The 24470-nt window shown below is 45.4% G+C and overlaps 1 protein-coding gene across 5 annotated transcripts in view; it reads right to left on the reverse strand.

The window, feature by feature from the left end:
• The window catches only part of Abtb3 (ankyrin repeat and BTB domain containing 3), a 264586-nt gene that overhangs the window by 19185 nt on the left and 220931 nt on the right, over positions 1 to 24470 (reverse strand). For 2 of the 5 annotated variants that reach the window (XM_021657005.2, XM_060377818.1), the window contains 8 exons: positions 14772 to 14937; positions 12628 to 12717; positions 10788 to 10889; positions 8868 to 8961; positions 8622 to 8757; positions 7760 to 7980; positions 6145 to 6323; positions 15 to 120 (listed from right to left, as the gene is read on the reverse strand). In XM_021657005.2, coding sequence (XP_021512680.1) covers positions 15 to 120; positions 6145 to 6323; positions 7760 to 7980; positions 8622 to 8757; positions 8868 to 8961; positions 10788 to 10889; positions 12628 to 12717; positions 14772 to 14937 — 1094 coding nt within the window. The remainder of the gene's footprint in view (positions 1 to 14; positions 121 to 6144; positions 6324 to 7759; positions 7981 to 8621; positions 8758 to 8867; positions 8962 to 10787; positions 10890 to 12627; positions 12718 to 14771; positions 14938 to 24470) is intronic. The other 3 variants (XM_060377816.1, XM_021657006.2, XM_060377817.1) reach the window with 3 other exon arrangements.

Here is a 24470-nt window from a genome sequence, read left to right on the forward strand (position 1 = left end):
TGGCCACTACTCACCTAGGCGTGAGGTCTGCTTCCTCTTGATCTCTGTGAGCTTGGGAATGGGGTAGGGACCGTAACAGTGCGTGAAGATGACACACAGCTGCTGGCTGATCACTTCATTCTGCAAGGAAGAAAACAGAGCTGTGTTATGAGAGTGCTCAGGTGGCACAAGCCAGGCTGTCACTACAGAAACCTGTTCTCAAGGGCAGGAGGAGCCCAGGCATTTACTGTCCTCCTGGAGCATAGGTATTCAGTTTTCACTTACCATTCCTGGACTGACCTGCTCTATGAGTCCACTGTCTATTTCTTATGAGTTCACTCCTGAGTGTTTATGAAATTTATACAAAACATTTTTCCATATCACCCCCAATCACTTACTACCTAGGGGAAAGCAGGCTTTTTGTAGCTCATGAATAGAAAGCTTTTCCCCTCAAACCACCTTTATCTCTATTCTCAAACTCTGGAAGCAGTCAATGGTCCTGACTGAGCAGCAGAAAGCCCTTTGGGTCTTGTGACTGTGTCCCACAAGGGCAGGATGAAAGCCTCTGATTGAACTCTGTAATAAATCAGATTCTCGGGCTCATACATTTGGGATCTGGGAGTCATCCGTTGAATCACTTTTCAATAAAAATAAATACAAGGATGGGGGAAGACAGCTCTATGCTCTCAAACTCCAGCTGCCCATGGCTCAGGGAGGAAGGAGACAGCTCAGAGTGACCTTCATCCTACTGTTTTGGTTCTTTCCCATGTCAGAGTCCTTCCTGTTAATCCTCTCCAAGAGCAGGTGTGCAGGCCGAGAGGTGGGATGTGATTCACTGCATTCTGTTGCTTTTTGTTGGGCAAATGGCTAAACCAGGGGCTAGACAAGTATTTACTGCTGTATGGTTGGACTAAGTGTCCTTGAGGACCCATGTGTGTTAGGGGTGTGGCCCCTGTCCACCATGCTATGGGGAGAGCTTGCAGGAAATCTGAGGTCTTTCAGTATGTGTTGTTAAAGAGGGTTATAGGACGTTGGTCTATTCACTCTTTCTCTCTTTGCATCTCAGTTGCTCCCACCATGTGCTTCTGCCCTTGAAGCCCAGTCTCACCTCTGGCCCAGAAGCAATGGACTAACTGACCCACAGACCTCCAAAACTGTGAGCAAAATGAACCTTTCATCTTTTAAGTTGACTATCTCAGGTGTTCTGCTTCAGCAACACCAGGCTGATTAACACAATAAAGTATTTTTTTAAAAAGTAGGTTATAATATACTTTGTACCATGTCTTTTTGAAAATCAAAGACTGAAGAGGGTTTAGAATAAAGTGGGCTCATTATTTTTTCTTTATATTTCCAATGAGTCAGTATTGTGTTTGTGATCAAAATAGTAAATACGATTTTGTTTTTTAAAAGATGGGTTTGCCAGTGGTTCAAGGTATTCTCAAATTTAATCCCCCAAGGCAGGACATAGCTCCTTTATATGTGAAAAGAGATTCTGAACCCTTTTATTAAAATGGAGAGATCAGAAAAGGCACAGTGTCAGCTGGGACATGATTCATAGAGGTGTCATTGGAGTGAAAGGAAGACGGAACTGACATTTTTTCAAGGATGGCATGGGTGACATGTTATGAGCAAGGGGGGGTAGATTCTCACCAGTGGCTGCCACCTCACCCCTACATTCAGGGGTGAGAAAAGTGCTCTCCCCCATGAGGAGCATTAGAAACTGGTAAGGAATGTAAATCCTTTTCTTTTCTTTCTTTCTTTGTTTCTCACTTTTGTCTGAGACAGGGCTTATGTAGCTCAAGCTACATAACTTGAACTTGGAATCTTCTTCACTCACCTTTCCAGGTACTGGCATAACAACCAAATGCTACTGGACTGTATCCCACACTTTTTAAGAATAGTATTTATTATCATTTTGTTTGGAGTGGGGCAAATTATGGCAGGAGGGCATGCATGAGTGGGAGAAATCACTGCGTAGGTGACAGTCAAGATTGCTTTCAAGGCAGCCTCCACTGGCCATGACATCAGCAGATGTGAGGTGACCTTCCCATTGGCAGGAGACTCTATGGTTGCATATCAGTGTCTATTTTTGTCATTCAAGAAGACAAAACTGTCATTTCACAGTGAAACATGTACCGCAGGCAAAACCAAGAGGGAGCCGAGGGACAGGGTGACTTTATAGTTGAGAACATGAGGTTTGTGACATCCAGGATCCTGACTCTTTTGATCCCCTCCAAATAGGCCTCAGGTCCATAATTTCAAATGCAGGCAGTGATAGTAGGACTTTCCCCAACCTGGGGTCCTTGTGTGGAGTGAATGAGTTTGGACTGACTAGAGTGGCCCCTGCACACAGAAGTGCTTTGCAATGTGGGTGATTACTCTCATTAAACCCACGTCCTGGCTCAAATGGCCAGAGCAGGTCATTTCCCCAGGCTGTGACATATGGAACACAGGCTGGGAGAACCTATGAGAACTGTATGAGGGACGTCAGAGAAGAAAGGCAGAGGGGAAAACACAGACCTCACAAGGCTTTGCTGAATGGCCGTAACAGAAGGGGAAAGAGTGTTAAGCACACGCCTGTCCTGCCTCAGTGTTTTCTCTGGAGTTGATAAATTAAGCACTTTTAGCAAACAGTGTTTACACTGAATCTCATTTTCAAGGTTCTTCATGGACATGGTTTGAGAACTCTGTTGTGAGGATGTCGCTGGTGGCTTGTGGTGACTTTTCTATGCTTTCAACATCTGATCCAAAATTCACTTAGAGGCCGGTTTTCATTGGCAGCCATTTGACAGTTTGGGGCATTGTTCAGAGGCATCCAGCTTATTCGGAAGCCTGGTCCAGGTTATTTGCTGATTTTTCTGCTTTGATTGAGATTTTATTTTTATTTTTATACTTTTGGTGCTGCTGCTAGCTATTGTCCAATGAGGGACTTTGGACACATATTTGTTTCTTTGAGGTGGGATCTAAGATGTCTTCCATAGAATGATACTGGTACACAGCAGCCAGAATGCTATTTTTAAATCAGTGTAAAAGAGAGATTTATTTCCAAAATATTATGCAGAAGTTTCCAGTAACTTTTATGCCTATGGATAGCAGACTGATTTTTTTTAATTTAAACAATCACATTTTCCCTCCTGTTGATGAGGAGATGGAAAAGGCACATCTTTTATAATTCTCATGATAAGCTGCTATGGTTTAATATGCTTCCCCCCCGTAATACATGTTAAAAAATTGGTTCCCAATTTGATGATGCTGAGGACAGACAATAAGTACTACCACTAATATAACAGGTTGAAGGACAAGTTGCAGAGGGGGAGGAAATATCTGCAAACCATATGGCTGACAAAGGACTAGAACTTAGCATACATATAAAACTCTTAGAATTCAACAATTCAAACATAACAAACAATTCAACTAAAATAAAAAAAAAAGATACAAAGAGAAATTTCAATGAGGAGAAAATATGGATGGTAGCCCAGTGTATGGTTGGGAGGGTAGCCCAGTGCATATGTGGGGATGGGAGCCCAGTGCATACACAGGATGGTAGACGCGTGCATGCTTTGGGGTGATAGATCAATGCATGCTCAGGGATAGTAGACCAGTGCCTATGTGGGGGTGGTAGACCAGTGCATACTTAGGGATGGAGTGGTGGACCAGTGCAGGATTTGGTGTGGTGGACCAATGCATGCGTGGGGAGGGTAGACACAGGGTGGCAGAGCAGTGCGTATATGGGGATGTTAGACTAGGGCATACATGATGGTGGTAGATCAGTGCATGCTTCTAGGTGGTGGACAAGGCATGCTTGGGGATGGTGGACTAGTGTATTCTTAGGGATGGTAGACCAGTGAAAGCATGGGAATAGTAGACCAGTGCTTGCTTGGGGATGGTGGACCAGTGCTTGCTTGGGGATGGTGGCCCAGTGCATGCTTGAGGATGGTGACCAGTGCATGCTCAGGGAATGTTTGCACACTGTAGTTATGTTAAACTACCTGTTTCCCTATGGGTTAGTCTATGTGATGTCATACCATACAGGTTAGGGTTTCCCTGGAACTTCCTATGAAAGCAAACTGACCCTCTTTCCTTCCTTCCTCTTGGCTGTACCATCTTTCTTGGGCCTGTCCCTAGTTTCTGGATGTGTAGCATATTTGCCAGGGAGCAGGTTCCCATTCACATGTGGTGAAGGCCTTTCCTTATTCCTGCCTTCCAAATGTTAGAGCTGTTGGTGACTTCCGTTTCCTTCCTCTCAGTGGCCCACCTTACTCCTGCTGTCAGGCACAGCTTGTGGAAGGCTCCCCATACCCTAACCTCTGCTTGTCAAATGAACTACCAGGCAAGATTAAACATGTGGCATTAGCAGTCAGAGAGGGATGGCTTTTTGGGTGGCCTGAGAGAGAGGTCCTTGGGGTGCTAGGAGTGTTGTGTTTGGGGTCTAGTGCTGGCTATTGGATGTTCAATTGATGGAAATTCAGTAGGCTCAGTATTTACAATCTGGGAAATTTTCTATGGATATGTCATACTTCAAAGTGAAATTTACTCAAAAACAAAACAAACGAAAAAAAACAAAAACAAAAACAAAAACCCCAAAAGACATAAACCCAAGGTACTTCAAAAACATCTGGAATTTCTCTGTAGCCTAGAAAAAAGTTAAAACCAGACAAGACAAGCCAGAAAACACTAGAATATAGACACCAGGAATGCAGCCAGTAATGCTTTTCACCGAGGTGGTTCTTGGCTAATTTTAGGTAAAAGCTTTTATTCATTTATTTTAAGTTGGAGGGGGTCAGAGGAGGAGTTTGCTTTTGAAATGTTACCAGAAGATTCTGCGCTTCTTGAATTCACTGAAGCCCACTATCCTGGGGTCCAGTAGTGTGGATGGACACTAGACACATCCAGCAGAGGGCCTGCAAAGCCTGGTTTGAGGATGGACACTGACCAGAACACTTGCTGAGACTTGCTTTGGTCTCAAGGCTCTGAGATGCGCTGGAAGTGGATGAACTGTGTTGTTGATGGGTTGTCTCTGCCTCCATTTCCCCCATTTGCTAAACAGAGATGAATTTAGAGCTTTTTGAGACAGTTCATTATGACAGGGTTCCACAGACAAATGTGTGTGGGAAACACCCTAATTCCTTTTGTGAACTGGGGCATTCAGGACATTGACAAGAGGTGTGTTCACAATGCAATGTCACTCTGTGACAAGGACATGACATGTGACCGAGGTATTCGTAGCTGGCTGGTGCCTGTGGCTGCCTTGGGCTGGTGTTTATAGAAGAGCCTTGGGGAAGCAGAGAAGCTTTTTGAACCCACTAAGAAAGCTTTTACTTGGTGCCAGGGAGGAGCAGAAGGGCATTGGGGTTTTAACTGATTTGCACTCATGGCCACCTAGAGAGGCCTGCATAATTATTGACTCATGTACAGAGAGGAAAATTGAGGCAGAGAAAAGTTTAAGAAACTTCACTAGGGCCAACAGGCTAGTAAGTGGAAGAGCCTTGTGCTTCAGCTCCAGAGAACATGTACTCAGCCACTGCTATATGAGCCTAAACTCTTGTGGGACTTCTTAGGGTATGAACTCTCTGGAACCTCTCAGGGAGACTGGTTCTCCCTAGTACTTCTTGTGCTCACAGAGCTGGGCTGTTTTCTGCAGTGTTCCCTTGCCTTTGGCTGTTGACCCTAACAGGCTATAGGGAGCAAGCTTGTCAAAACTGCCCAAAAACACACAGGAGAGGAATATGTACCTTTGGCAGGGCCTGAGGATTTTTATGATACCCCCAAATGAATGACTCTACAGAAGATCTTACGGAATGACTCTCATAATACCCCAAGAGTGAAAATGTTGTTTAGAAAGGGATGAGGAGATGTGGCATTTCCTTTGCTGGGAATGGAGATCTTGGTAGGGGTGAACCTCAAGAAGTCAGAATGAAGTTCCCCTGACTTGCTCTCCCATCAGTGCCTTGGGATACAGAAGATGCTCAGCCAAAAAAACTGTCCCACTAGTGATTATATAAATAGCTATAGCAAGCTGGAATGCACTTGCTCCCTGTGGCTGTGAGGAAGGGATGGTAAGGAGCATTAGTTTTCAGCAAGGGACCATCCAAAACTGTGGACCTCCATTCTCTCTCTCCACTGTAACCACAGTGGCCTCACCCCCCTCAACCACCCTCCTCTTACCTTGCTTGCTTTTAAGATCTCAAACATCAGGGGCAGGCCTTGGGTAATGAGCTCCTCTGTATACTCCTCCTCTTGGATGGTCTTGAACTCCTTGAGCAAACACTGGATGAGAGGCCTGCGGTGCTGCTGGAAGGCGATCCGCAGTGACTCCAGCCACGTGTGCAGAGTCCATGGGACACCTGAGCAGGGGCAGGAGGAGACATCGGGCCAGGTGGGAGGAGAGGGCAGGTGAGGGGAGGGCAGAAAACAATGAAGGGATGGGAATATTTTTATTCTGAAGTTGGCTTTTGTCTAGGACATTACCAAGCTATGAGACCAAGGGACAAGCTTTCAGTGAGTAGAGGTAAGACTTGTAGAAGTTGAAATTGGAGGCCATAACTCATTCTATTCTGCTTACATGTGCTACTCATTTTATTAGGGGACACATATTACAATACCAATCACTGTGTGGAATCTTTTAATTACTCATTCTTATGCAGCTTATGTCTCTGAGTTCATAGTCTTCCTTCTACTCACTAGGCAGGAACAAAGAAACTCAGGTGAAGAGAAACTTTTGTCCATAACTAGATGGCATATCCACACTCAGAAGAGGGTTAAGAACTAGAGAAATAAACCAAAAGACTTGACCATCTCCAGTCACATCTAAATAAATGGGAGGAGACCACTGCTGATTCCCTATGTGAACCATTTCCATCTGTGGCGCCTCATGGGGTCTTTTCCCTTTAACAAAGTCTCCTCAGCAGATGATGGCTGTTATGTGCAGTAAGGTGGTGAGGAGAGAGGACATGCCTTGCCTCCTTCAAAATGAACAGATAGGTTGTTCTAAGCCATGAGCTTTATAGTCATGCAAAATAGACTCGCAGGGCAAGAGCATAAAATTTCCAAATATCGAACAGCCAATCTGCTAGAGGTTCTTTCCAGAACAGGAATTCAATGGCTTCTATTCGGTTTTTTAGCCTGCCATGATAGGGCCACATTTCCATGTCTCACTGTTCCTTTTCCTGCCAGTCTAAAACCATTAGACTGGTGCTAGGCTAGCCTCAATCCTCAGGCACAACAATGAGACAGCTCTGGGCTAGCTCACTCAAGAAGAAGCTGCTGCTTGCCTGAATAGCTCCTGTTGGCTCAGAGGAAAAGTCCTAGTGAGGTGGCGTTTGTCCTTGCTCTGGTGGTCACTCTGTGTCAGTGGAGTTGGGTGTTCTATACAGTAAGTCCTAAACCACTGGGAACCACCTGGAGTGATTGTTAAATATAAAGATTTCCAGCCTTTATCCATCCAGACCCTCAACAGCAGGGCCTCTGGGTGCAGGGCCTGGCAATCTGTACTCAGACAAGCTCCCCAGGTGATTGCAGTACCTGGCTCAAGGTGCAGGGTTTGAGAACCAGGACAGATGATCTAAGGGCGGAGCCTCTGGGCAGGCAGGGTGCTGTTGACTATGAGGACAGCATGGGTGTCTTGGCCTGGAAATGTCCTAACCAGTGAAGGAGAAGCTCCCTGAGACCCCTTGTGTGTGTGTTTGTGTGTGCGTGTGCGTGTGGGTGTGGGTGTGGGTGCGGGTGTGCACGCATGTGCATGTGCGTGCTGTGTCTAGTGGTGAATGGTGCTCAGACTGACCTATACTCCTGATATCAATTGTGACATCCACGTAGCCATGCTCAGCGCTGTGATACATGGCCTCCCTCAGGGCCCTCAGTTTGGCCTTGCTGTTGCGGCTGGTGCACAAGGGGGGCGGGGCTGTTTCTGCCAGGTCAGTCCCTTCAGCCAGAATCTCCTCCAGGGACAGGATATCGCTCTTCTCCTTCTCTGGCTGAGCGAGCAGTTTGCGGAACACATTCCTGTCAATCATAAACCCAGAGAGGAAGACACTCAGAGCTGGAAGTGGCTGTGCTGGGGCAGGGGCACCATAGGGGCTAGGAAGCTGCTCACTCAGGACCAGGAATGAGAGGATAACTCCCAGGTGGTGGCTTTAGGGGTGAAGGAGATGGTGGGGTGTGACTGGAGGACAACTTGAGGCTGAGTAATACCCAGAAGGTTCTGGAACTCAGCCTTTTTGAGTGTTGTTCTCCTTGGGGGTAATGTGTAATAAAATCTGATAGGGTTTCTGAAAGAAACTAGAAAGGACATAGGTATACATGAAGAACTCTGTCATTTTTATGTGAATTCTTCTCACAACACAGCAGCTGATGTGATGGACTCTGACCCATACTGGTCAAGACTGACACATCCTTGTGGTTAAGATTGGCTGAGAGTGAACAGAACATGGCAGTTTGCACGTATGTGTGGTGCAGGGAATTGGCTCTTGGTAGAAAGCTTTGAGTGAGGGCCTGCTGGTCAGGCCTGGAGCCTGGGCCACCCCACTTCCACTAACCCCTGGGCCCCACATCCAGAGAAAGAATGGGTCTGGGGCAGGCCTGGGAATCTGCATTTTTAACAAGCACCACTTGGGACCTGGTGGCCTTGGCCCGTCCTAGCCTACCTGTGTCCATGGGCTGCGGCCTGGCTGAAAGAGTTCATATCTCCCTGGGGGGTTGTAGAAATTCCATTCCTGTACATGGTTCCTATCAGGGGATCCGCACCACGCTCCAACAGCAAACTAACCAGCTCAAAATTTCCTGCAAGCCCAGAGAAGGGGACTTCATAAGAGAATAAAACAAAGACTAGTCACAGGTACATTAAAGGCCACAGTGGAGACACCAGGTCTGGGTTGGAACTGGTAACTTACCAACAGCTGCTGCAAGCTGGAGGGGAGTTTCTGAATAGTTCTCCTCGCAGTGTTCCACCGAGCCTTCTACCTTGGCCCCAGCGTCCAGGAGGAGCTGCAGAGGAAGAGTGGCCACTGAGACACTTACAGGGCATGCACATGAAGTGGCACCAGTGTGCTGGGGGAATTAGTCAGATATTTGTGTCCCCCTCCCCCAGGTCAGTGACCTTGTAGGCTGGGCTGGAGGCAATGTTACCTCAGAAGAGGAGCCTCTCTCATCTTCCAGAACCTCAGACTACCCATGGTGTGCTCCATGCACCAGAAGGTTAGAGACTTTGCTAGAAGGGCTGCCTCTCTGGCCCCAGCCTGGACATCCTGAGTTACCCTGTATTTTAACAGGTTCTCCAGGGTATCCTTAGGTATATTAAGGTTTCTGGAAGCACTGAGATAGAAGCATCCAAATGCTGCAAGTCTCTGCTGTGGGGTCTGTGCCACAAGACTCAGAAGGCAACTGAAGTGGTCTGTTTCAGCCACAGATGCTCAGGACTTATGACTGACCCTAGAGACATACTCAGCCAGCCAGAGTGAGAATCCCTCCCAGAAGCCCCTGGATGGCTCTGAGGACAGGTGAGGTGTTTAGTTAGTTCTCTAGCCAGCAAGATCCAGTAATGTACCAAAAGCTGCAGAAATTCTGCTTCTTCTGCCTTCTTCATTAGTGCATTTGCTGAGACGGGCGAGCTTATTAAATGAGGCGAAGGCTCTGTGCATGCCAGCTTATCACTCTCGATGGAGGTGCTGTCTACAGGTAGCATGTATCATGGGGAAGAATCCACCATCCTCACTACCTACCTACTATTACCTGAGAGCACAGTCCCATGACTGCACCTGCTGCAGGCCTGGCTACCAGGAGGTTCTGCCTGACTTTCAACTGTTCCTTTTCCTGAATGAATGGCCGAGAATGCCACTGCCCATCAAGGGGTGTTGCCTGTGCTGTCATCTTTCTCAGATGCCCTTCTGCTAGGAGGGGGCTGATGTGATATTCTACAAGCAGAAGCTAGCCCCCAGGGTGCCACACCATAGACTCAGCCTCCTGAAATGCTACTATGGGTCTGTCACGAGGATTCCCATAGCCAGGAAACAACAAAGTTCCCATGAGATGCCAACACTGCCAATCTGTCCCTGCCACTCTATTCTGTGAAGCATGGGCCACATCAAAGAGGCGTGTTCTTGCTGTCTCCAGTGCTCTGCACTCACTTTGGGGCTGGGTGTGGTCCTGCATTTGGATGCCAATCCTCTTCTGAGGAGGTAAAGACCAAGTTAAGAGTGAGGTCATTCACTGACCACCAAGTCTACCACAGTCAGAAACAGTGACAACAGAACTGTCGGAATCACAGATACAGGCACACCACCACATCTGGAACTGTTTCAGAAGACACAGGGGATCCATTGCAGACCTCCAGGAGCCGCAATCAAGCGTCAAGACTCACACTAGTACCTTTTTTCAAACACCCCCTTGTTGATCTGGATGCTTCTTCCCACTGGTTGGAAACCACTGGTGTCTACAGGTTACTAGGGCAACACCTGAGGGGAGATTCCCTCCAGGTACTGACCCTGGCTGAGTCTCATGGTGATGTTAAGACAAGTAAAAGGAGCAAATTCATGAAGTGACAACTGAAGTCCCACCTCAGAGCAGGAAGAACTCCACAGGTCTGTCACTCTGCATGTGAGGCTGTACGTGGGTGCGTGATGCTTTCATATTGGTTAATGCTGGCCAAATAGATACTTAAGTACTTTACTATAAAATATGGATATGTTACACTGGATTGCGATTAACCAATATGAATCACTCAGGGAGATATGCATGCTGGGAGAGACTTAGGTTTGTGTCATGGAGGAGGTTACAGTTAACGGTCAGATGTGGATAGGGAAATTCGTTAATACCTGAACTACAGGAATATGTCCATGCAACACAGCAAAAGTCAGAGCCGTCCAATGGCGGGTCTCGGGGTGGACGGATGGATATTTATGAGGAGTACTGACAACCTATAAACAAATTGAAGTTATTTTCAAAATGTGACCTTCACAATAATAGGCTTGCAGAATCTAGCCTATCTGTAGCCAGGCACACTCAGGCTAGGAAAGTACCAAAAAGACATCCTGGCATGTGCCTTGGAAGATGATGGTGACTTTAGGTAGTGATGTCTCATTTTGGAGGCCCCAAGAAACCTGTCACCAGAACTGGATCCTGGTCTTGCTTATGTTTGTTAGCAGAGATGCTAAAGCAGCTTTTTGAAAGCAGGCCACTGAGGGACTGTGTTTTGGGGGTGTTAATAACGAAGGTGGGGAAAAGTTTTTGAGACTTTCCTCCTGAAAGGCATCAGTGTTCACTCATAGGGATGCTTTGTTACGTGGTTCCAATGAGCCAGCTTCTCTGCCCATCTCTTTCTGCCCTTCTACTTATAGAGGGTGCTGTGGCTCTGAGAGCTACAGGAGGTGACAGAGCCTGAAATGTCACTAGTGCTCTGTCCACATTTTAGAACCTCAGAGGGTGCAGTTAATCCCAGGTGAAGGGTGGGTCTACCTCATGCTTTCACAGTAGAGGGGACATTCACTCGTCAGAGAGTGGCTATGCCTGTCACCCCACACACAGATCACCCTGGTTTACTGCAAGGGTGATACCAGTACATGGTGTTCTCCCCAACATTCCGAGGGCCTGGACATCCTTACAGTAGGCAAAGGGATTGAGCAAAACTCATGGAAGGCTCTAAAGAAGAGGATCAAAGAACTTAGCTGAGGACCTTGAAGGGGTCTGGGATAGCAAATGGACGACCCCTATATCACTTGAAATGCCTAAAATCTAAAATGGGTTCGGATTCAGAAACATGTTTGCTGTCTGCTTTCCTCAGATGAATATTAAACTCACTAATAATTTTAAAAAGTACAAACAACACTGCAAGGGCATCTAATTTTGAAGGTCAAAGGTTTCTCGGAGTTGTTGATTAATGGCTGCAGCATGCCAATCTCCTTGACATCTGCAACTGCCAAGCGCTGCCTGAGCAGGCCTTCAGGCCGCAAAGAACAACAGCTACAAAAAAGCCAGATTCTACTTATTTTGAGTCTTGGAGTGGTCTGGAGCAACTAATGGAATCTCAAAGCATGGCTGGGTGCCTCCACTAGGTGCAAACCATGGTTCGGCACCTCTCCTAGGAATTGATTCCTCCCAACAATGCTTGCATCAGTGATTCTTCTCTGTCCCATAACTCAGACCACTCCTTAAGTGTCAAAGCAGGTGGTAGTTTCAGAACTTGAACCTGAGCCTGTCGCCTTCTAAAGCTTGCAGGGAGGAGTGCTTCTGTTTCCAGCCTTCTGTACTACATCTCATCAGCACTGAAATAACAGCCACCAAAGTGCACCAGTGGGTCTGGTGGGGGGGAGGGGGGGAGGGGGACAGAATGTGAGAGAAAAACCTTGCCCAGGCCAGCACGTGTCAGGTTAACAAAGGGCTGGAACATGGGAGTTTTCCGTCCTATTCCAGAAAGGATGAGTCAGGTGCTAGGAGCTTTTCAGTCAACAGAAGCCGGAGCTCCCTGGAGCTGCTGCTATTTCTTTAAGTGAAGTGCACACATAGGGTTGGCTGCTTGGGACTTTGGCTGGGGCCTCAGGAAGGTCACAGTGTGCCAGGTAGTTTCACCAGGTTGACATCCACTGAGGAATGATGTGTGAGGGTGGCTGGGAAGGGAAAGTCTGGGCTGGCAGGGCCTGCAGCCCTCTGCACCCTCACCTCCACATTCAGGTCAGCTCCGGCATCCAGCAGCATCTGCACCATGGCCTCATCCCCTCGGACGCAGGCGTACATCAGGGGGGTCATGCCCTGCAGTGGTCAAAACCAGAGACGTTTACAAGGTGGCCATGGTCAGTCGACAAACACATGGAACATCTTATTGTACTCAGGCGCTGGCAGGACAAAAGGAAATGTAGAGCCCTGTCACACACAGGGACACAACCTTCCACATTCCGGAAACTACGGTGGAGGAGTGCAGGGAAGTGACATCACCTTTTAGCACCTATCTCTGCCTAAGTTGGAGGGTTTTCCTATATTTCATGACACAACAAACCTAAACATTTTTTTTTTTTAAAAACAAATGGCTGATTACAATAGGCTACAGGGCTCACAAGAACTTTCTGGATCCTGCAATACCAGTCCTAAGGTATTTAATTGTGACTAATACAGTTTTTTTTTTTTTTTTTATATTTGTGTCCTTCACAATATGGTAAAGTGTCCTATATGAGATGTGGGTCAGATAGAGTCAAGGGTAACTGGACATCCCTGAGCATGTGGCCACTCTCACTGACATCTGCTACAATATCAGTTTTTACAGGCACAAGGCAAGTGAAGCAGAACAGACTTCAGGAAATCCTTCCCTGCTCTGACTACTGATCCTCACAACTGAGCTCCACAACCAAGAAGGAAGGGATGAAGTTTTCCATCAAAAGTTTTATGAAGGTAGTTTTTTTGGGGAAGGTGTTCAAGTTGCAGCCTGTCTCACACTATACACTAATATAATGTTTAGTTTTAATAGAGATAGCCAGCAAGAATTAAAATTAAAACGACACCAAGTTGGTTTCTGCACCCATCTCTAGGTGTAAACAATGAAATACATCATATGTGAAAACCACTCTAGCACTGGTACTGTGCAATAGAAACATTACAAGTAAAATTCTAAAGTCAATGACAAGTTGAGATGCATTTGCTACATTAAAGGACTCTGTACCTAATATTGGAAGAATTCCTTTAACTAAACAAGAAAGTCAGTAATAATGCTGATAAAAAGCAGACAAAAGGAAAGCAGAAGATTATCAGGGAATACACACACAAGCAGAGGGTGTGCAAAGACTAGTCAGGCTCCTAGAGGGAGAATACCGAAGACTGAGAATTTGGAAAGGCTGGTGCCTCTGAAACACTTCCATTTTAGAGAAAAATTTCCCTAAGGAAATAGAGATTGGAAAAAGAGTTGTGTAAGTATGTTTATCTCACAACTTCACAAACACTTCAAATATCTGACACTGGGATGATGGTTAATGAATAAACTCTGCAATCATTTTATATAGATACTAAAAGCAACTTACGAAAGAATATTCAATAACATTTCAAGGTATCTGAGATATAAAACATTAAAAAAACCAAGATATAATAAACCCCTTGTTTAAACATAAAACACATGTATGATTGTGTATTAGGAATCTGGATGTTGTTCAGGAAAGTGACTAGTTGTCATTAAATACTCCGTTCTATCCCTTCATGGAACTCTTTGAAAAATCTGCCTGTGGGAGGAACAGCCCCACCTGTCCCTTGTCACTGCACTCAGGGCTCACATTGAGAGCAGCTGTTTTCTCTCTGTGACACTACCACATCCCCAAGGATCCTCTGTGGTTTGTGGTTGTCTCTCATGTACCTGTTTCAGGATCTGGTGGGTGCTGCCATGTCTGTATGATGCCCTAGGGTCCCCAGACCGTCTTTGGTGTTTCTTAAACACACCCTGAGAGCACAGTGCAAACAGCCTAGATCTGTCTTGTACCAACAGCAGACTGGCAGAGAACTGACTTTAACATGCCAATAAAGAGGCTTGAAGGTTGCAGAGCCCTAAATACAAATGTTGGCCAAGCAGATGGCATTATTTCCTTTCTGGAACAGGTCTAGTTTTCTTTTTTTTTTTTTAAATTTCAGGGGCAATGATCATGTATATTTTTATAAGATTAAAAAAACCCACAAAAACAACAACAACAAAACAAAACACTAAAAATGAGAGGAAAACCGAGGAGGGCCACTATCATTTTTTTTTTAATTGATCAGCAGAGGGAGCTTGTGTCCCACCAGTTTCTTGCGCCTAGTCCTAGAACTGAGCTGATATGCAAGCAGACTGGTACCTGTTCACTCATGGTGTTGATTCCATCGGGCCCCAGCAAAGATACTGCCTGCTTCACCAGGTCGGTCCTTCCACAGTTCAGCATCCGGAAGCCCAAGTCCTGCTTGAACTTGGCTTCAATAGCCACTGCGTCCAGCTTCCGTGAAGCACAAAAGCAGTCGTCTGCCCTGAGGGGAGGAGGGATAGTCACGTGGTGCATCTGCTTTCCCCCAGGATCTGGTCCCTAAGAGCAAACTTCCCAGCAAGCCCCACCAAATTCTTCATTTGCTTTTCCTGCAAATTGCTTGTTCTAGGCTCCCATTGAAAACAACTGCCGGGCAACTGTGGCACACCCTTTGATCCCAGCACTCATGAGGCAAAGGCAGTTGAATCTCTGAATTCAAGGCCAGCTTGGTCTACAAAGTGAGTTCAGGACAGCCAGGCCTACACAGAGAAACCCTGTCTTGAAAAATCAAACCAAACCAAAACCAACCAACTAAATAAACAAACAAAAACCTCCTCTGGTAGCTCTAAATCCTGTCTCACTGTACCTTGTACCTAGGTCTGGTAATTCAATGAGCCAGTAGCATTCTCAGCTAAGAATCATTGTGCAAATATTTGTGACAATTTATACAGGTCGTCTGCGAAATGATTTATGTGTGTTGGTTCACTCAGTTCCCACACAAGAGTAGGCATAACTCCTATGAGGAACTTTAAACCTCCAGGAAACAGGGATAAAGAACCTTTCTGAGGCTACCCTATCTACAAGTGACAGCTTGGATTTGAACCAGAGTAGCATCTGTGAAGAGGCAGTCTTTGGATCTATTGTGCCACCCTGTCTCCCAAGCACAGAATCTACTGTTTGCTTGTTCAGTTGAATGACCCCTCACACTAGGCTGTAGACTTCTGAGCAGACATTTGCCTGTGATCATTCCAGCGATGAGGCATTAAGAAACAGAACAAGCCCGAGAAATTGCTAGATAAACTTAGAGATGGCTAGGTGCTTCCACAAGCCAGTTCAGGGAAAGAGAGGGGAGGACAGGAAAGAGGGGAAGGGAACCAATTGGGAAAAGGTGATACAGGCTCCACATCGAAAGGACACTGTTGCCTTCTCCTAGTGAAATGATCCATAATCACTAAATCCAGCCACTAAGCATTCATTGAGTGCCTCTTAGGGTCATGCTGTGCTCTAGCTAGGTGTCTCATCACCATCCTTGCTCTGGAAGCTCAGAGTCTGGTAAGGGAAAAGACAGCCATGGGCCATAAGTCCATGTATCTAACACAAATATTGAGGGTTGAAAACACCATTTCTGAGTGAAAAATGTTATGGGATCATAAACCTCTGCACATGCACAGCCTAAGGGTGCGTACTTGCTAGGAAAGTGACCTCTAGGCTGTGGATGTAGGTACAGGGACAGGAGAAGAGTGGGGCACAAGTACTTTGAGTCCTGTAAGGATTCAGGTGAGACATGGCAGGCTGAATAAGGCTCTTTATAGGGGCCAGTGTTTCTTGGCAAAGTGTACCAATAACTGAGGGATGTGGGGCAAGACCACAGAGACCCTTTAGCTACAAAGGTACCTGTGCGGTGAAGAGGATGGAGAAACACAAGGCCTAACTTCTAACATGACATCAGCATCCTAGACTTTGGGGCACACAAAGGGGTTGTGCCTTATAGCTTCTTGGTCAAGTGCTTGGGGGCGTTGACCTTGGCTAGAGTTGCCAGGTTAGACAAATAGAAATGCTAAATCAACAGCACATGAACATCTTTATATCAAAGCTTTACCCACTGTATATCAAAGATGAAAGTTTAACTGGGTTTCCTCTTTTTTCTTTTGGAGAAGGGCAGAGCTAAATATGCAGAAACACTCAGGATCCCTCACCTTTAGTGTGGTGGAAGGCTTCATCCAAGGGACTAATGATCCCCAAAATAGCCCAAGGAAGCTTTGTGACACCAGGGTAACAGGGCAAGGCATTGGTCACAGATCACAGAGGCCTCCAAGGGGTATAAATGTGCATCTGCGTATGATATTCTTAAGTACCAGGATCCTGTGTGTGTGTAGAACTTTGCACACGCAAATCTCCAGGAGTCATCATACTTTATTTATTGCATGGACAACCTTTCTTCTGTTAGATGCTGGCAGTACCAGAAGAGGTTGCTTTGTGAAATCACACAGCTCTCGTCCTGGGGAAAGATTGGGAGAGCTGGAGGAAGGTCAGGGAGTAGTGTGAAGGCTGAGTTCATGGCAGGATATGGCTGACATACTCTCGAATTTACAGTGATTAGCTACTCAAGCTTGGGCCAGAGGGGGCAGGGTTCAGGAGGACCCACCACTCCCTGATGATTATATGTAGCTAATGGTTTCTGGGGCTCTGGTGAGACATTTTCTTCAGTGGTATAGCCACTCGTAATGTGGTCATGCTCTTGTAAACAACTCTAATAAGACTCCCTGGGTCATTAAAAACAAAACAAAAGCCATGGAAACAGAGGAGAGATTATTTGGGAAGAGGAAGTAACAAAGTGGGGATATGACCAAAATACTTTGTTCACATGTATAAAAATGTCATGATGAAACCCAATATGAATAATTAATACATACTAATAAAAACATTAAAAAGGAGTTCTTAACTGGAGACAGAGATATGAGTGATCATGGTCACAGAAAATCCCACCTAGTCATTTCCTCTTGCTTGTTTGTCTCTAACAGCCTCATTCAGATAAGCAGTTTCTATCCTTTCCGTTCAAGCTACAATCCATGTGACTGGGCAAGCATTGCCAGTGCCCACTGTGTTAGATCCCATGCCAAGGAGCACCAGAGGAGGGAGGCAGAGGCTGGGTTCACAGGACTCACAGGCTTATAAACAGATAATTCTAAGAACATCACAAGTGTTTACCAGTTCCTGAGGTCCTTGATTTTAATTAGAAAGAGACAAATGGCAGGAAAATTACTGCAGCTAAAGTGATGATAATTGTTATTACAGGAAGCTGACGTTTACTGAATACTGACTGTGGAGATCTAAGCTCTTTCTGAGTGTTAACCCATACCATCATCATAGTGAGCCTCGAAGTTATGTGCATACCTATGTGTTATGTGCAGCCTGCACCAACAATGAGGAAACTGTGGCAAAGGAATTACCAGAGTCACAGGTAAGGGGCAAGCTGGCATGTCAGAGGTGACCTAGCCCCCACCTGTTGGGGGTCAGAGAGTCCTGGAATACACCATCATATCTGTCCACACATGCAGCTTCTATTGGAGCTGGACAGTGGACATCTCCTAGACCCCCCGATTCAGCATCACCAAACTGGAACTGTATGAACACCCTGTCACCATTCTCTGAACTTGCTCCTGGTTGCCCCATCTCAGCTCTTGGCATTAGTACTCACCCAGGGGCTGAAACAGGAATCTGGTCTCACACTCATATCCATCTCAAATCCCAAATACATGCCCTTCCTCCACCCTCATGACTTCATGGTCCTGGGTTCTAGCACAGAACTTTAGGAACCTAACAATCTTGATTTCATTCTCCCTGCCCCATGTCACCTCTCACACAGAGTCATAGCGTTAGTGGAGGCAGGGCCTGGCTGGTCCCTGCTTAGAGTCTTTTAAAGCTTTCAAGTATATTGAGGATAAAATCTGGCTCCTGACAAACAGCCTGCAGGGCCTAGGCAGGCTTGCAGCCCACATTTTTTTTTTTTTTTCTTCTTCTTCTGCCCTTTGCTCCTCTTCTGCCCTTGCCACACACCAAGGTCTTTCCTGCCCTGATGACTGTGTCCCTGATGTTCCATTTCCTTGAAAAGCTTCCCTCACAGTTCTTTGCAGGACTGTATCCTCTTTGTCCTTCAAGGGTAAGCTTGATTATAGCCAAGGAAGCCTCTGCTCAGAGGATCAATACAAAGGTGTGCGTTCTCCTGTTTACACCCCACCTCCCAGCCAGTTCCCCCGTCCCTTTGTAGCTCTTCACAGTTAGCATGACTTGTTTTCCTTAAAAAATAATTTAATTAACTAACTAATCTCTCTCTCTCTCTCTCTCTCTCTCTCTCTCTCTCTCTCTCTCTCTCCCTCTCTCTCTCTCCACCCCAACTCTGTATGGATGTGCACATTGCTTGTGTCTAAGTCGGAGGATTACTGTGGAGATGAGTTAGTTCTTTAATTCCACTCTACAGGGCACAGATCCAATTTAGGTCACCTACCTTTATGACAAGTGCCTCACCTGATGAGTCACATTGCCAACCTCTACTTTAATATTTTCTTTCTTTTTTTTTTTCTACAAGCATGTCTAAGTCTAGGGACAGGACCACACCCATCTTGTTCTGTGCTGTAGGCAAAGCAGAGTTGAATGCAAATAGCAAGAGCTGATAGGGGAGACAGATGTGAGCATGATCATGTGTTCTTTTAAAGATTAATACTTAATCTTAACTGACTGTTAAAATTTATACATATATGTTTATAATGTTTAACAGGATACTTTGAAATATGTGCACACTATAGACTGGGCACATTAAGACAATAAGTGTGTTCATTACATACTGTGCATGTCTGTGGTAAGAACAGCTCAGCTCTACTCTTTTTTCCTCTCCATGCGTGCTAGACAAGTGGTCTACCAGCCGAGCTATGTCTCCAGTCCCCTATCTACCTGCTTAGCAATTTTCAAGTATGTAACACCCGATTATAAGCGATATTCCCCATGCTTTATAACAAACTTTCTGACTTTATTTCCTCCTGTCTAATTGAAAATTTGTATCCTTTGACATATCTCCCAACCCTCCACTTGCTCAGGAGGTCTGTTAACTACACTTCCCCCTCTGCTTCTTTGAGAATACCATTTTCAGATTCCACAAGTAAGTGAGATCACATATCATTTATTTATTTTCTTATGCCTGGCTTACCTACTTAACATAATGCCTTCCAGGTTCATTTATGTGTCCTGATGACTGAATTTCCTTTTGTTAGGCTGACTAATGTTCTGTCTTACACACACACACACACACACACACACACACACACACACACACACACACGCTTTCTTTATCCATTCATCTGCTGATGGACAGTTAGGTTGACTCCATCTCTCTATCTCTGTGACTACATATCTTAATTATTGTAAACTATGCTTCAACTTAACATGGTGAGTTGAACTAACTCTCTGACTACTGAGCTCCTTTATGTGTCCAGTAGAAAGATTGCTGCACTCTATGGTAATTCTACTTTAAAAGTCTCTGAGAACCTCCATGTTTTCCACAATAGCTGCATTTATACATTGCACACAGATTACCTTTTCTTCTCAACTATGGCCAATCTACCAGGTGGGGAGTGATATCTCACTGGAATTTTAAAGTGCAATTCTCTAATAAGCAGTGACACTTGGGTTTATAAAAATACATTTATAAATTGAATTGAGCTTATTATATCCTCTGGCTGCTAACTCTGTGTCAGATAATGAGTTTGCAGACATGCTCTGCTCTGTGGACACATCATGTGCTGTGTGTCCCTTATGCTCTATTCTGTCAGTTGTGCCTTTTCTGTTGTTTCCTTTGTGGTGCAGAATCTTTTAAATTTGATGCAATTCCAATTGTCTACTATTGATTTTTGTTGCCTATGTTTTCGAGGACATATCCAAAAGTTATTACTAAAATTAATGTCATAGATTTTTTCCCCTTTGTGTTTCTTCTAGTAATTTTATAATTTTAGGCCTTAAAGTTTAGTTTGAATCCATTTTGAATTAATTTTTGTATACAGTACAAGATAAGAGTCTAATTCTATTCTGCATATGTATATTCAGTTTGCTCTATGTATTGAAGAGACTATTCTTTGCCGCACTGGAGAGCCCTCCCCTCACTGCTAAACTAGGGTCTTGCTAAGAAGTGCACACTAGCCTGGGATTTGCAATCCTTCTGAGTCACTCTGAGTGCTGGGATTACAGACATGACCAGCACACCTGGCCCCACTCATTCTTGAGCACAGCCTCAGGAAGCACCTGTTGAGCAAACAACCCACAGACACACAGAGCAAATGGTGGTTCTGCTTTCTGAGCCAAGTTGAGCAAGCAAAATAAAGCAGGTAAAAAAAATTTTTTTCCAACAAAGTGTGAAACACGGCTTCCTGTTCAGTCCAGTTTGTCAGGGAATTGAACTTTGCGGAAAATCATCCTTTCAGCATTGGACTGGACAGGGTTACAGTTCCATTCATTCCTGGAAAGTCCTCTACAGAAGCTCCAAGCTGCCAACAGGGCAGGTCCCCTGTGGGCCAAGCAAATAAGTCTGCCCTTCTCTGTGCATGAATTATTTATGCAGAAATATATTAAGCCTGTTCCCTGAGGCTTCCCCAGGTAACCAACTTTGTGGTTTTCTTTTGAGTGGCTTTAAATGATACCATAAAAATCCTGATCAATTTAAGTAAGAGGTCAGCTACTAAGGTGGTCAATTTCTCTGATTTCTCAAGGGCCCCAGTTGGAGACTGGCTCAGGATCTTCCACCACTTCAGATATGTGACTTCGGAAAGGTATTTTCCAGAGACTTCAGGCTTTAGGGCTTGAGTATAGGGAGAGAACACACAGCTTATTCTCTTTCCTCTGTAAGGAGGGTGCACATGATTGGGGAGCTAACACATTCTGTTCATCCCTCCATGCCTTCTGAGTGACAAATGCCACCTTGATGCGTTTATTAGATTCCGTGCTAGCTTGAACTCTGCTGTCTCTTTCATTGGACTCAAACCCAGCTCTGCCTTTTAGTGGCTATGTGATCTTGAAGCCAGTGGCTTTACTGTTTTGTCATCTGGTTTTCTCATCTGTAATGTAAGCTTTGTAGTAACACCTTCCTTCCAGGATGTTGGCTGTAGGTCAAATGAGGTAGGTAACTCTCAGGAGGAGCTTAGGAGAGCATTGTGCAGGGCTGGGGAGATAGCTCATATGGCTGCCAAAAGAGCAAAGGGTCTGAGTTGGATCTTAGCACTCCCATAAAAGTCTGGCATGGTGGCACATATCGATACCAGTGCTGGAGGTGGGGTGGAGTGGGAATAGGAGTACCCTGAAGCTCCCTGGCCCATCAACTTTGCTGAAATGATGGCCTTAGTAAGAGACTCTATTTCAGAGAACAAGGAGATCTGTTCCTGAGGAACAACACCTGAGGCTGACCTCTGGCCCTCATATATGCATGTGTACCTGTGCACACACACAAATAGGTTCATACTCCTGCACATACACTGTCCCCAAATACACATTACAAAGCCAAGGGCAGATTGGAGAGAATATACTGTCTGTGGAAGAAGCAAATTCAGATACCAAGTACACAGAACTCTTCAGTCACAGAGTTCAAATTAGACATCATGTCTACCAAATGCTACAAGAATCAAAGAATTGAGGCAATCCTTTCCTCAGTGGGGATACCTAGCTCCCAGAAGGCTATCACTTGGGGCTAGCAGGGTTTCTACAAGCAAGCTGACAGAGCTCAGCGAGTTTCAGTCATAGCCAGTAATCAAAAGTCCCCCTCCCCTTTATTGCATGCTTATTGTACACTAAGTATTTTTGGGTACTTAATTTCTGCCATTGCAACTGATTCTCTTTTGGGATTACCACCACCTCCTCCACCACCTCCACCTCCACCAACTCCTCCACCACCACTACCTCTACCACCTCCATCTCCATCACCACCACCTTCACCTCCACCAACTCCTCCACCACCACCACCTCTACCACCAACTCCTCCACCATCACCAACAACAACTCTTCCACCACCACCACCACCACCTCCACCAACTCCTCCACCACCACCTCCACCACCACCACCTCCACCAACTCCTCCACCACCACCACCTCCACCAACTCCTCCACCACTACCACCACCACCAACTCTTCCACCACCACCACCTCCACCACCACCATCACTTTCCCCATTCTACAGGCAGCTAAGCCCCAACTCTTTTTTTTTTAATATTTTTTTAAATTTCTTTTATTAATTACACTTTATTCATCCTGTATCCCCCCATAAGCCCCTCCCTCCTCCCCTCCCGATCCCACCCTCCCTCTCCTTTCTGTATGTATGCCACTCCCCAAGACCACTGATAGGGGAGGTTCTCCTCTCCTTTCTGATCTTAGTCTATCAGTTCACATCAAAAGTAAGCCCCAACTCTTAAAGGTTTCCTAGAACCACCAGCTGGGACTAAGCATCTAAACACATGGGCATGCAGGGGACACTTTACATTCAAACCATACTGGTGTCTGACACCAAAGCCAGTACAGGGCAGCAAAACTTAGTGCCCAAGACTAATGCTCATGTCTCTATTCTTCTTAGTTCCTGAGACTTGACAGGTAAAAGTCTCTGGATGCCTCAGTTTCTCCATCTGCAAAGCAGGATAACGCAGTATCCAATGTGAAGATCTGTAATGAAACTTGAAGAGGAAACACTCTGGGAAGGCTCAGCAGAGAGAGATGATAGAGACTGCCCAACACCGTGACTATATAGCTTCAGGGTCTCCTTCCAGGCTCTCTCTAAGTCATCTTCATCTTACAACCACATAGTCCTCTAACTCTAGAGAGGCTTTCCTAACTACTAAGGGCTCTTCTAGTTCCTCTGGAGCCTGCTCCCTCAGGGCACAGCCTGGGATCCACTGTTAAATTGCTCTGCACTGGGGTCTTTTTCACTTCATCATTCACGTGTTTACTTCTTATTTATCTGTGTTCCACCATAGGAAGGCCATCTGGACAGAAAACTAACACAGCTCCTTTAGCAGGGGGCAGAGATGTTCTATAGGGGAAAGCCACATTCTGCTGTTCACGTGGAAGGTACTTCAGTCTATAGCTGCAGGATGCAGGCTGAGGTATTTGGCTAAGGATGAATATGAGAGGATGTACCCTATCCTGCCTAGGACCCTACCAGTGATAATTTGGGTTACGACTTGGTTTCCCAAGCCATTGGTCAACAATAGTTGTCCTAGAAGACAATGATGACAGCGACAGTCACTGGACTGCTAAGCACTTACAAACAGCTTCCCTAACATTCTACAGCTTATATTAATCATATTATAGGTATTCACACATAACATTCGATTTGCTAGGCATTTCACATAGAACACCTCAATGAATCCTCAAAGTAACACTCAAATTGAAGGCTGTTACCCTCAGTTTGCAGAAGAGAACTGAGATGCTCAGGCCCTGTATCACCTTTCAAAGCTTACAGAGCTTGTAAGTGATGGAGCCAGTTATAAGCCTAGGCAGCCTGACACAGCCCACAGCCCTTCACATCGAGCCGCCACAACAGGGGACCCCAAAGCAGGTTTGCGTAGCGCTATTTCACTGAGAGAAAACAGACCGGAAGAGTTAGCTGTGGTACCCACCTGGATTCTTGTAGCTCCATTTCAACCCAATCATATTTCTTTTTAAAGGCCAAGCTTAAGTAGGGCCATGCTTTTTATTTCCCCTGACATAGTCAACTTCAGAGAGTTCATTGCTACCAGGTACATAACACAGTACATAACACACGGAACCAGCTACCAGCCAGCTCGTGGGTTAGGTGCCATTCCAAAACACTTAATTGCTTCTCAAATAGTAGGACCAAACCTGTATGTAGCATTTACTATATTTCAGTAATTCTTCTAATTTTATACAAACACACACTTATATATGCCTTCAAACGTGTGAATGCACGTGTATGTAAACACATAGAAAATATTCACACATATGTAGTTATTCATATATCCAATATTATGCTATCTTTTCACTAACAGTACA

Source organism: Meriones unguiculatus, chromosome 2, assembly GCF_030254825.1.
Source record: "Meriones unguiculatus strain TT.TT164.6M chromosome 2, Bangor_MerUng_6.1, whole genome shotgun sequence".
NCBI lineage: Eukaryota > Metazoa > Chordata > Mammalia > Rodentia > Muridae > Meriones > Meriones unguiculatus.